General features: G+C 40.2%; 1 protein-coding gene across 1 annotated transcript in view; it reads right to left on the bottom strand.

Annotated features, from left to right (window-relative positions):
* LOC140235920 (uncharacterized) overlaps positions 1–13,804 on the bottom strand; it is a 136,605-nt gene that overhangs the window by 17,583 nt on the left and 105,218 nt on the right. The window contains exons 17-28 of the mRNA XM_072315913.1: positions 13,021–13,181; positions 12,337–12,511; positions 10,422–10,584; positions 9,546–9,784; positions 8,704–8,879; positions 8,022–8,217; positions 7,185–7,613; positions 6,462–6,695; positions 5,657–5,741; positions 3,691–3,872; positions 3,090–3,260; positions 1,789–1,905 (exon numbers count right to left, since the gene is read on the bottom strand). Coding sequence (XP_072172014.1) covers positions 1,789–1,905; positions 3,090–3,260; positions 3,691–3,872; positions 5,657–5,741; positions 6,462–6,695; positions 7,185–7,613; positions 8,022–8,217; positions 8,704–8,879; positions 9,546–9,784; positions 10,422–10,584; positions 12,337–12,511; positions 13,021–13,181 — 2,328 coding nt within the window. The remainder of the gene's footprint in view (positions 1–1,788; positions 1,906–3,089; positions 3,261–3,690; positions 3,873–5,656; positions 5,742–6,461; positions 6,696–7,184; positions 7,614–8,021; positions 8,218–8,703; positions 8,880–9,545; positions 9,785–10,421; positions 10,585–12,336; positions 12,512–13,020; positions 13,182–13,804) is intronic.

Genomic DNA, 13,804 nt, shown 5'->3' with positions numbered 1-13,804 from the left:
ACGTTAATATTCTGGAAAAGGAAATTAGTACGAGCAGAAGCCAGACTGTGTAGGTGCCTACGTGTACTAGCAAGCTATATTAGGGAGCTTTAGATTTTGACGCGCGGACGTTTGAGACTCTTTGATACTCCCTTACCTTAATTACGGAATTTTAGCTTGGGGCAATACTCATCAGACACTGCTGAATAGAGTGTTATTATTGCAAAAGAAAGCCCTCCGTATTATTTCTAATTCTCCTACACGTTCACATACAAATGCATTGTTTGACTGTTATAAGCTATTAAAAATCAACGAATTATTCTTATTTAACTTAGGTCAATTCATGTATATGTATGATAACAATTTACTCCCACCTATCTTTGGTTCTATGTTTCAAAAAAATCAATCATTCCATAATTACCCCACCCGGCGTTCTAACGAGTTTCATTTACCACTTCTTCGAACGATTTTAGCAAAGAATACACTTATTTACACTGGACCAAATTATTGGAATTCCCTGAATCATGACTTAAAATCTGCTCCATCTATATACTCCTTTAAAAGGAGATTAAAGTCTTTTCTTTTACAATCTTATAATGACGACTCGCAGAATCAGATTAGTTAATAGGCTTACTTTGTTACTCATCCGCAATATCGGCATTACCGTTCTCTTTATTATTCTAGCTATTGCTCAAGCCTTGATTATAAGATTTTCTTTAACCTATACTTCGCAGTTGAAGGGTTTGTTCTATATTCTTTTTTCTTCTTCTCTTTCTTCCTCAAACCTCCGAGGATCGTTGTCTGTGTTGCATATTCCTTTCTATTCTGTTACCTCTTTATCACGCTATAGTCTTGTTTCCTCTTGTGTCGTCAAGTCTGTTTGTTTCTTGTTTTTCCTCCTACAAGTAGTCTTGTTGCTGTCCCAGTCCTGTTGCATGTTCATAACTCTGTTTGTTGTTGTTTTATGTATAACTGTTTGTTCGTCTGTCTCTTAGTGGGCTCCCAAACTTTTTTGTGACGAACTTTTTGTACGGATTTTTTGCTGTTTTCAATTCAATTTTTACATCGTGCTTCTAATACAAGAGGGGCCCACACTCTACAAGCTCTGTCTTTTTAGTGGGTCCCTCCGTTTTTTCACACAATGCATATATTGAAAACCATTTCACTTTCGTTATCTTAGCACCTATTGCAATGTATCGCTATTGTTAGTTTTTTTTTCCTATTATTGTGGCCTTCTCTGTACAAATGTATGCATTGTTTTTGTCACTTAAGAAAATGAGATTTATGTTTGTATATTGTGGAAAAAACGAATAAATATGAACTTGAACTTGAACTTGAACGGCGAGTGCGCTGGACGTTCTCCTCTCCCCTGCGTCGTGCTGAAAAGTAGCTTTAGATTACGCTGGGACGCAACGTATAAAAAATAAAATCGCACCCCCATATGATTGGTGCATGAAGTATCTGTCTACGTTGCAAACTGTGCGGACGTAAAAATAGCCCAGTACGCGTAGTGAAAACCTCAGGCGACGCAAGCTAAAAATAGATCGACTTGACGCGCGCTACTGCGCATGCTCAGAACATGTTTTGTTTTTTGGTTTTTTTTGTTTTGTTTTGTTTTTTTTTCCCCTATGAACGTCCGCGCGTCAAAATCTAAAGCTCCCCATTATCGAGGCGTCCTGAACAACTGCAAAGCTACGGTAATATTGCCTACCGGAAAAAATATGGGTCTTGCTACGTCATCGGGATTATCATGACCGTGGAATGAACTGGTAAATGCATTGTCAAAGTATTACTAGTAGGCCTACTTACCACATGAAATCTCGTCCGAGCCATCCGCACAGTGCGTGACGTTATCGCAGTAGAACGAAATGGGAATACATGAACCGTTGAGGCACGTGAAACTCGTATTGGAGCATGCGCTTTCCGCTGCGTGTAAGTAAACAGAGAAAAGATGAGATTGATGTGATCATTTAGTATTCGTGATGTACATTCGTGGACAGTGAATTTAGTAGCAGTCATCACTCAGCCTCCATTAGCAGTATTATACCCCATTCAGCACGCTGAATCATATCGAGATCCCATCGGGTGGATCCCTTGTTTGATGTCTACATTCACTTTGTGTAATATATTGCCTTACTGAAAAACCTACCGATATCAAAATAATTGACATAAATGCGAGAATGATCATAGAAATAACATTACAATGTTGATAATAACAATTAGAGTAATAACGGATTCTTATGCTACTATTAAATCTCTATTAACAATGAATATATCATTAAATTTAATAGCAATAATAACAATGAAAAAAAATAATGATAACATTGGTAATGATAATAATAATAGTGATAATAGTATTGATAATAGTAATAATAAAAAGTGATAATAATAACAATGATAATGATATATGTTTAAGATCAGTAAGACAATAACACTAATTTAATCATCTTTATGATAAGAGCCTAATTTTACATAAGCCTCGCATCGGACATTAAAGGGCTTTTTACACTTGTAAATTTTTGCTTAGCCCCGGACCAACGGTGGGGCTAAGGGGGGGGGGGGGGGGGCCTTAGCCCCACCGTTGGTACGGGACTATCCTTAGCCCACTTTCTGTTTACACTCGTTTTTGCCAAAGTGGGCTAGCCCCACCAATAGTACGGTACTATCTGGCCCTGCAAAATAGCAGGGGTTAGCACCGCAATTGCGGTGCTAGCACCGCAATTGCGGTGCCAAGCAAGTGAGTGTAAACAGAACGAAAAAATAATCCTGGGCTAAGCGACGGAGACGAAGTCCGACCCTCACTGACCAATCAGAAACGAGGTAATCAAGTGCTGCCGGTGCGTGCGTGTACGTGTACAGTACACAGCGTAATTATGAATATTTATGTGGTTTGGAAAGTCCGGGGCTAAGAAATACGAGTGTAAAAAGGTCAGTTTTCTCCTTAGCCCCGGACAAGAGATAGTACGGGACTAATTGGCGAGTGTAAAAAGCTGAAAAAATTGGTACGGGACTAACGATAGTCCTGGGTCAGAGAAAGTCCGGGGTTAAGAAACACAAGTGTAAAAAGCCCTTTAGATACAATGTGTTCTGCTCTAGTGTGAGAACGTTACCATCGGGGCATGACGTTTCATCGCTCCCGTTCGAGCAATCTCTAACGCCGTCACACTGGTAAACAAGATGCACACACTCCCCAGTCCCACACGTTAACATCGAAGCTGGACACATCTGGGAAGTGGATGGATGACTGTAGTCAAGCTCCACTCTGGTCATCTGGGATATATCTAAAAATTAGATGTAATGAATACTGCATTAAAAAGGACAACAATATCGCAAAGGATTCCTAACCATTCGCGTTTCTGAAAACAGAAAAGAAAAAGCATGTATTAGGCCCCACTCAGCATAGGTCAAGTACGGAAATGTAATATGAATAATGTATTTACTGTTGCACTTATTATAATAGATCAAATTTTCTGGTGTCCGTCGATTCATTATGACCTTCTTGATTAATTGTAAGCATGACTTATTCACTTTTTTTATCGTTTCTTTTCTTCTGCTTCATAATATAATCTAGTAGAGAATTAAACTTACAGCAACTAGAAATGAGTTTAGGCACGTAAAACATCGATTGTATCCTCAGAGCATATCTTTCTAGTCATCAATTGTGAAAATTCCTGCATTTAAGTTGCTAATGTCAGTGGTGTCAAAGCCTACCAGACACTTGTGACTGATCGATGGCCACTTTGCAGATGAACTGGTCACTCTCTTGGGCCAAACACGGGATGTCGTGCCAGAGAGCCGTTGTTCGTGCGCTGGTCAGTTGAATGGTCACGCAACCGTCCAGTATGCCACCGTCTGGCTCGTTGGTTGGCCGGGCTTCGTTCAAGTCCGGAGGACTGGACATAATTTCATAGAGAATATCACGAGATCATGATTACAACTAATGGGGGAAAGTTCTTTGTTTCTCTTCCTAGATTAATATGTTGAATTTATACCTCAGAAAATATCCAAAAATATATTGATTAACTTTCCGTACAACAGTTTTAGCATTATGCATCTATCCAAGCTTTTGTACATTCTGTAGGACTTGGTAAACATAACTTTATTCTCAGGGTACAGTGCACTTCCGTCATAACGAATACGGTTATAACGAAATTCCGGTTACAACGAAGTAAAAATCCACGTCGCAAAATTATCGACTCTATCGTGTTCTTTTTTTTTTTTCGTTTATTTGTTCAGTTATAACGAAATTTCGATATGACAAAAGAAAAATGTCGGTCCCGAAGATTTCGTTGTATATTGCGAGTCCACTGTACACTACAAAGCGTTATGCCAGTATTTCACCCCCCCCCCCCCCCTTTATGAGGGACTGGGACGAGAAAAGGTCTTTACATCTCAATAAGTCGCTGTACATAATCAAAAGTGTTTGCACGGAAAGGGACCAGTCTGATGATGAAATATCTCAACTGCTGCTGCCTGCTGCTTTAAAATGCTTAGTCCAGATCATTGTTCCTCTTCAATAGAAATGCTGGTGTGCTCGCATAGGCCTACTAACTATGCAGCAACTTCATAGAACAAAAGCAGCAGCAAACTGTAATCGCGGTTACACAACATTTGTTCCTGTAGCAGTTTTTTTTTCCCCACAAAGAAATTTTATTCACATAAACATTCAGGTACAAAATAAATGTCACATAGAATACAAGACAAATGATCCAAAATTGACAGGCAACAGCAAAACGACTAAATGATGTAAATACGATTCCAATTGATATTTCTTTTTCAAATGATATCATTTGAAAAAAAAAAATCCAATTGATATAAGATACAAAGCCTTTTGGGGTTTTTTTTTTCCGACATATATTCATCTACTTTCTTCCCTTGCTTTAAAAATTGACAAAATTTGCTAAAATGTATTGATTTCGTTTTATTTCTTGCAGAAAATTGGAAGTATTTTGCATACGAATAAACCATATTGTAACACTTTGGGTTTTCTGTAGAACCAAGTATAAAAGCACTTCTGGTAATTTGAGTTTGATTCTGTAAAATAATTTCCTATATTTGATCAATAAACCTTTGGGTAACATCACATTTCCAAAACAAATGTGCATCGGTTTCTGTGGAGCTCAAACAAAACGTAGAGAACAATGTGTTGGATAGTCCCGTTGTAAAAAGTAATTTATTAACACCAATATTTCTATGCAGAATTGTATAGTGAAAATAACGAATCTTTTTATTCAGGGTAGATATATAAGGAACAATGTATGAATCCAATCTGAGTTTTAGAACAATGTTTCTTCCCATTTCCTATCTGATTTAGGTGGTTGAAATATTCTATCACATAATATATATCACATATATCATATAATATGTCGACATATCTTAGTTCTTTTGAACGAATTATATATCGTGTCTTCCTGTTGCATATTTATTTCATTGTCATTTGCTGCTTTCTTTTCAATATACTATTCTGTAGCAGTTGCTCCAGTCTAATATTCTCGAAGGACTTACAGTTTGGGGTTAGTCATGTGATCGGGTTTTTAGTTTAATGAGGATAAGGATTAGGTTTATCCTAAGGTTATGTTTGAGGGTAGAATTTAATGGGAGAAATTAGTGTCGCATGAAATCATAAAACCTGTAATTACGCATACGTCTATTTTTTTTTTTTCAGAATAGCTCTTACCTGGAGGGGATATACCAGTCGGTGTAAGTCATAGGGGATCCGTCAGTCCAGCGGAAAATTCCTTTAACGTCTCGCAGGCCCAATCCTATCGTATAAGGAGAAGGCGGAAAGATATGAAATGAAAGGACAGCTTTGTCCAAGAAGGTGATATAAATCAAAAAAAAATGGTTCCTTTCCCTTGAGGTCACTCATGTAAATTTTCCAGTTTGAATTAATGAAATTTGATGAAGTGAAAGCCCTCAAGTTGTTCTTTTTTTATCCCTGTAAAGAACTTGCAATGATGACTCATGAAATAATAATAATTATTTCTGCTGAAAGTTCAGGAAATAAAGAAAATGATTATTTTTCTTACAAGTTAACAAGCACCATAATGACTATAGGCCTACATCTAACACAGTTTCCAGTCTTTACGTGAAATAGGACCATGAGCATCAGTATACTTCACAGAATGTGTGCTTGAAAAGAAGCCAGTACTGCTAGTGCATTTATTATGACATCGTCTGATATGATGCAATGCACCCCCGTTATAACGAACACGGTTATAACGAAATTCCGGTAACAACGAAGCAAAAATGCAGATCGCAACATTATCCGTTCAATGTATTCTTATTTTCTATTTGCTCGGTTTTAAAGAAATTTCGATATAACGAAAGAAAACCGTCAGTCCCGAGGACTTCGTTATAACGGGAGTCCACTGTATAGCATAGTCCATAGAATCGACTGGAGATTGGATCAGCATAAGGGTCAACTCAAAACAAAACTTATTAAAATAATACCAAATTGATTAGAGCAATATTTTCCTCACCAATATATGTGCTGGTGCCATCTGTTGTCCAGTTGGTGATCAGGTTGTAGTGCACGAACCTGGCTTCTTCCTCGCTCAGTATACTGGCAAGATGACCACGCGCCTCACGCACGCAGTAAGCTTCCGCATTTTCCCACGTCAACGTTCGAGGATGCTTCACAAACTGATAGCACGCCCCCTCAAAGTACACCCAGGGACTGTCTCCGGACATGCGCAGTGCCGGGCAAGACTGAACTGGAAAGAGATCGAAGACCAGAGATAATAAAAAGAAAATGAAATGAAACAATCATGAATCACAAAAGAAGCATAGAAATAACGTTATTCAAAAGAAGACAGACACGAAGGTGCATTTCTCATGTTTGTTTCCTTTTATTTAATGAATGAAATGAACTAAAATGGAAAGAATGAAATTAAGCATTAGCTTGATAGATAGAGGGTAAAGCGAAATGGAACACATCTTCATCTCCGTGGTTTTCTTTCTTTGTTTTTTGTGGGATAAATGCACTTTGTTTATTTCAATTTCGTATTTCTGTTAGCAGGATTTTAGTAGGCTGTACTGGGGGAAACTAACCTTCTAAATGAAATTAAGTGATCAAGACATAGGGGTTAAAAAGAAATTCGTAAGGATCATGACGTACAAGCATTCTCTGTCATTCCGACTTCTATGTAAGAACTTTTAACGTTTACTCCTGTGTCATTTCGCGCACTGATTACAATGCTAACCTTTGTCGGGATCACTGATAGAGGGCGCCTCGAAGTAGACCGCCTCATATTCCAGCATCATCGTGAAATCGCCGGGCTGCGCGTTCAGTTCGATCAGCACCTCGTTGAGGCTGCTTTCGATCGACGTCGAATTCAGCCACGGGCTGCTGGAGCAGACCTCGGCCAGCAAGGCCGTGAACCCGTCTACCCTCATTTCCTCCATAATGCGGAGGGATGACGTACTGCAAGATAACCCCTCTGCGGTGGTGATGTCCCGGAAACGAAAGCGAATGAACGACCCCTTCGGAGTGACCACGCGCCACTGGCATTGGTACGGCATGGTCATGGGTCGGGGATAATTCGGCGAGGTGATAATCCCCGAGCTACTGACACAGGTGTAAGACAGCGAGGCACAAAGGTCAAGAGAGCTCGCCAAGCAGCCGGGCTTGTCTTCAAAAGAAATGAAAATAGCATACAATTCACTCGAGGAATATACACGCACGCATTATGAGATTCTTGTTCTGTTCTATATAAGACAATAATATTCCTGATGAGCTGTGATATTTCGCGTCCATATACTTGTGAGATGTACAAAGCATTTTGACAGAATAATTTCTAGAAAGACGCTGAAGTGATCGGGAGGGGTATTCACAACAAATATGACCATTTGACATGCAAAAGTCAAACACCTTCATCAGCTCTATTTCAATTTCAAAGTTTATTGCATTTTTGACAAAACACGGTAGTGCATTCTAGACGCAACGTATACAGAACATGCGCAAGCTGGAAGTATGATCAGCAAATAACAAAACAAGGGAGAAAAAATATGAAAATTCTAAAACAGTCTCAATTACTCACCATAAAGCATGACATTTGCGACGAAACCCTCCGATACTTCTTCGAGGCCGATGGCGAGGTTGACCGTGAGCGTACTGGTATCGGTGAGTAGGAGCGGTGGAGGTTCTTCCTCGTACTCGAACACGACTTCTCTCTCCCACGTCGGTGCTGTGAAGGTCACCTTGTCCCCACACCCAGATGCACCCCTCGAACATATCTACAAACATGAATGAATATAGTTTGCTCGAGATTCTTATCCAATTATACACTTTATATACTTTATACACTTCAGCAATAATCTACTCTTCGTGTGTAATGCCAGATTACGCTCATGGTGGTTTTTAGGAATTGGGTAATGGCAAACTCGTAGAATGGCAGTGGTTGATTCGGAATTGCATCCATCCTAGAATAATGAAAGTTTTGGAATGTAAGGCAGGTAATCTAATGCCAGTGTCCTTACCAGTCGTTAAATACATTCATGTCCGCATACATAATGTTTCGCCTGGTCCAGTTTACGTTCAACTTTGAATCGACTTAATTGATCATTTAAACTCACAATTAAAACAAATGAAAATCAGACTCTAACCCTTTCGTGCCAATACGTCAAATGCGCGCAAGGATCACACACAAACAAATGGACAGAAAGCAAAAGCGGCTCATGAATGGTTAATCGCACAGATTGAGAATGAAACCCTGTCCTTACTCTGTAGTCAGTAAATTGGACGGCCAAGTATCTTCCTTCCGCGTCTGCGATAGTCTTTTCACACTCGCTGAAAGGACGAAGGGTTGACGGGAAGGGTGACGTCATCAGCACGCCATCTTGGTAATCGAGTCTGGTTTCGCCGCATCCCGATCCGCCACACTCCATCTGTGTACAGTCTGCAGGGCGACAAAATTATATTTATGAAAGTAAGACAGGACATTTTGGGGGTTACTGCGTGGTAATCGTGCCACATCAACCTTTTATAATCTCGTCGTAACAAACTTTTGGAGTACGATGTGTCTGTGTCGCAATGCCCAAAAATAAAATAAAAGAAGTCCTAAATGGTTCTCCATATTCATGCTTGGATGATTAATCCTTAATTATGGCAGTCTATGCGAACGATTTGGATGCTTAGTTTTCTCTGCAATGCAGGGACTTTGTTGAGTGCATGTAACGCTATCTGTGTGTGTTTTCCCCTTCTTCTTCGTGTTACTCGACACTAAAAGCACACAAAGGTTTAAACACGGATCATGCTTGCATTTTTGATACAGTCAATGTACTTCTTCCCACAACTATACGGATCAAATGACAACATATTATCATCAGCGTTGCACAGGCTATTATTCCGGGTTCTTCTCCGCAAACATAACAACACCAGATAGGATACGTCCAGAAATGTATAAGTTTATATAAACAAGCAATATGTGACCCTCCGCAATGTATACTTGACAGGTCAGTGGTAACAGTGTCTATAGTCATCTAATAAAAACATAAAGATTGTTCCTCGAACAGAGAACCTAAAGCCTCTTCCTGTACTCTATTTCTGCCAGTGTTTCACCTACCCACGGCCTCGTATACGATGCTGAATTCAACCCTGCCCCTCTCCTCCACGGTCAACGGCCCCATCTCCAGCTCGATTGCCACGTGGTTGGAGACGATCTGGTTGAATCCCGGGAGATCGCCACAGATGACACGGACGGGGACATCACCGGAAAGGTCCCGGATGCGCAGAGTATCGATACAACCATCTTCATCCTCGATACTCGTCCCGCGCTGTAGGAATACTGAAAGAATGTCCATCCTGCGTGTGGATGTATGGGAGAGTAAGGCATAATAAATTGGCATTGTTATCACTTGACTGCTATGTGCGTATTATTATCTCTCCATCTCTCTCTCCCTTCCACCTACCTTCATTCACCTCAAAGATACATACTTATAGGTAGACAATTGGATAGATAGATAGAAAGATAGATAGATAGACGGATGGATCGAGGGATGGATGGATGGATAGAATCTAAGAAATACATGTATAGATTCAACTTTGCACCTATAAGTGTCACACTGGGAGCCTTTTATTGGTGCAAGTTTGCTCCGCTCAGACTAGAAGGGTGCAAATTTGCACCCTCAGAAGTAGACACTGGTCAGAAAAATGCACAGTTGAACCCGTAAAGGTGCTCCGCATGTGACTCTGGTAAACTCTTTTACTTACTCTTTTCGCTCGATTCAGCATGATAGCGGTCCCTTTTCCAAAGATCTTATTTGTCCCAGAAACCAAAGAATGAAAATAATTTAATGAAACATTAAGACTAAGGGTAAAGTTTGTGATTTTATTTATTGCAGTCTTTCATGTAGATGACTATGGATATCAGTTTGAAGAGTCATTACGGAAGTTATCGTAAGCCGGGTTTCATCCTACCCTACTCCTGCTAAGAGTTTACCTTATTGACAACCTCTCAGGCACTGCCAAGACGACGGTAAAGCTTTTGCCGGTGTAGTACCACGGAGCGAAGCCGTGGAACTCAATATACCCGTACGTCTCGTTGAGTTCCTCTCTTTGCTGATCCACATCAATTAGTTCGTCTATGCGCGTGATAGATATGTCTGTTCGATGGACAAATGTAGAGCAGCAAAATTTTGAGACATACCATGAGCCTCTGCGCACAAGATTTCAGCATGATATGTCATTAATACTTTATGTATGGTAGGGGTCCAACCCACCGGCCGGGTCCATAACGACCGACCGCGCATTATAATGGCATTGCGCGTACAGAAAGAAAATGTACGCAGGGGACTACGCGCAACGGTGTTCGATTCTTCACTGGGCTACGCTACCGAGTAAAATGTGGCGAAAACAACTAAGTATTCCCTCTAAATTACCGAAATTTAGCAAAATCGAATAAGGTTTATCGTGTAACTACATATAACTAGGCCTACCTTTGCTGATTCGTTGTTAGATGTAGAGTATCCTTCCGTAATAAATTTGACGATTTTGACCGCAGAATTGTCACCGCCGCTTGTACGATCGTGCACACACGTTACGCATACACATGACATAAACATTTTGTCGCCCGCTACGACCGTACGAGTTGATGCAGAAACGAGAAATGAATGTGAAAAAACAAACCGACTCATCTAATTTATTTCAGTTACGATGAAAAGTTTCCTAATGAAAATCAAGTCAAATTCATCAAACAGTCCTTCAAAAGTAATATCGAAGGATTCAAAATATATTCAAATATTATTGGGGAAAAAAATTACGACTAGAAAAAAACAGCAGCTTGTCGAAAAAAACGCGTTTAAGTACGCTTTATACGTATTGTCAATAGAGGGCGGGGTGGTCGGTCGATATGAGCCCGGCAGCTGAGTGCGGAAAAAATGACACCCCACGCGTTCGAAGCCGCCATCTAGAGCGCGTACCTCAGATCGCATTTTCAGTGCGCGCTTGTGAATCCGGAGTATTTTCTCCACACGTGAGTAAAATTTCAGGCAAATTGTGAGATTTTTCACGTTTCTATTGATAGAAAAACGTTAGGTGTCCGATATTATGAACACCCAACCATACCTCAAAGACACTATACAATTAGCACAAGACCGTATGCTTCTACAATATTATTGTATGTGCAAGCTTTAGCGAGTAGTCAACCCATTTTGTGCACTTTCATCTATTAAGGGTTGATATAGTTGAGATGGTGCTTCATGGTTCCAACATCTTTTGATAATGATTTTTTGACATAAATAAAAAACTTCATATGATATAATTGTAAAGGGAATCAGACTTTTATTTGATTGAGATTGGTTTTGAAATGGCTGAGATATCCAAACAAACAATCCTAGTACAAATTGTTATTGTGACCCACCTTTTATTAGGATGGCTTTGATTTACTTTGTTTTGGGTTATCTTGGGTATTTCAAAGCCGATTTTCATCAAATAAACTTTGAATATTTCTTAGAATTGTAATTTGACTTAAACACATCATAAAGCGTTTTCTAAGTCTACCGCGAAAAGTTGAAAGCTGCATCCCCATATAAACCAATACTATACCACCCCTCTGATTTGACAGTTTTCATCTGCATTCTGTGATCGAACAAAAAGTGACCAAGAGTAATTGTTGCAAAGTGCCACAGTCCAACAGGAAGGACATGGGGACACATTATAGAGCTAGAGAATTAGATCATCCTTCTCACTGATGAGATTTTGTTTCCAACATCTATGTCAATCGGAGAAAAGAGCACTCATTAGCACTACAGGGTGTCTGCCAATTGGCATTGATTGGCGAGCAAAGTACGGTAAGGGTAAAATAACTCAAGAATATGGGTGAGTGGGGGGGGGGGGGGCAAACTGACCCTCCTTACCTCGGATACAGGTGTAGAATGCCGACCCGTCACAACTCAACTCTTGCACAGAGATACTACCGTTTTGCGGAACTTCGGCGACATAGCAAATTGACTCGAGTGATGATCCATTATTACTGGCTTCTTTGTGACTTATCCAAAAGACTCCCTGGGATTCTCTGAAAAATTGGTGCAGCTGCGTGTGAAATGAAAAAAATATATATACTTATGCTCTCATAATAATACGACTACATTGATAGAATTTCTCCTTACGCTCTGGAGCCAAGTAGTTTACAAATCCACTCATTGTTTAGTTAACCCGCTCCCTGGAATAGGGACGATGGGGAGGGGAGTTATAACGCCAGGGTAGACTACGAACGCTCAACTCCCTACCGGGCATACCACTTTTTACACCTGGATATACACGAGTATTATTACCAAATGTTGCGTTGTCGAAGCGCACCTGTGCCTTGGAGAGGTTTGAACCCTAAACTTACTGTACAGGTCCTTCCAACAGTTAATACATTATTTTCATGCACACAATACAAGATCATCAATATTGCAGGGATCCATATCATGAAAGTACAGACAGCGTGAAAGAGCACTATAAAGAAACATATTTTTGCAATGAAGGGAGATCCAATTTGACAACGAAGCCATTAGCATGACTGTGGTTCGCACGATTATTTAAATGATTATGTTTACCTTCAACCGATTGACGTCTTCAGCTGTGGGAAGTCGTGCAAGTCTTTGGCGGCACGCGTCGTCCGCCTCAGACCACGTGACCTCGGCCTCAGCCTCGAACAGACACCTCTTTCCGCCGTCCGTGGACCAGATTTCGTTGTTCCGCAAATCGGAACAGACATCTGGTATTGGTGGAAAGGAATAAAGCTCGTCAACGCAAGGCGAATGTCAAGAACGGTTGATGAATAACTACTCAACGTCATTTCTTCTCATGAGCACAATCACAATCGTTATCGCATCGTTATGTCAGCAAGGTCAGTGGCATGGAGAAAGCAAATAATGTTACAGAAAGGTAGGCCTACTGAGGAAAAAAGACTAAAGTGTTTCTCACCAACGCATTCGTATTGTTGTTGGAGCCTGTATCCATCCATGCACATACAGTGATAGCCCCCGTCGTGGTTCATGCATGTGTGTTCGCATTTTTGGTTAGCGGCTGCGCACTCGTTGATATCTGGATCACAACAAATAATAGAAAGATACGGGCATGAGAAAGTTAATGTACAATGTTCGTCTGTCCTTATTGGCAAAGCTTTAATGGGGTTAAGGGAATACGCAATGATAAATTTTACAGTTTGCCTTGACAAAATGAAAGGTTCCGTCAAAATTGATCCAAATGAGGTCGTGAAATTTCACATATTTTTCTTCCAGTGAGTTCTAGAATATTGATATCGGTCACAATTAAAGGACGGAGCTACACGATAATGCTTTCATATTGACGGGTGATAATGTCCAGGTCTCACACGTC

This window comes from Diadema setosum, chromosome 12 (genome assembly GCF_964275005.1).
Source record: "Diadema setosum chromosome 12, eeDiaSeto1, whole genome shotgun sequence".
Taxonomy (NCBI): Eukaryota; Metazoa; Echinodermata; class Echinoidea; order Diadematoida; family Diadematidae; genus Diadema; species Diadema setosum.
Note: the sequence above shows the minus strand (reverse complement) of the source record. Positions and strands in the feature narration are given on the sequence as shown.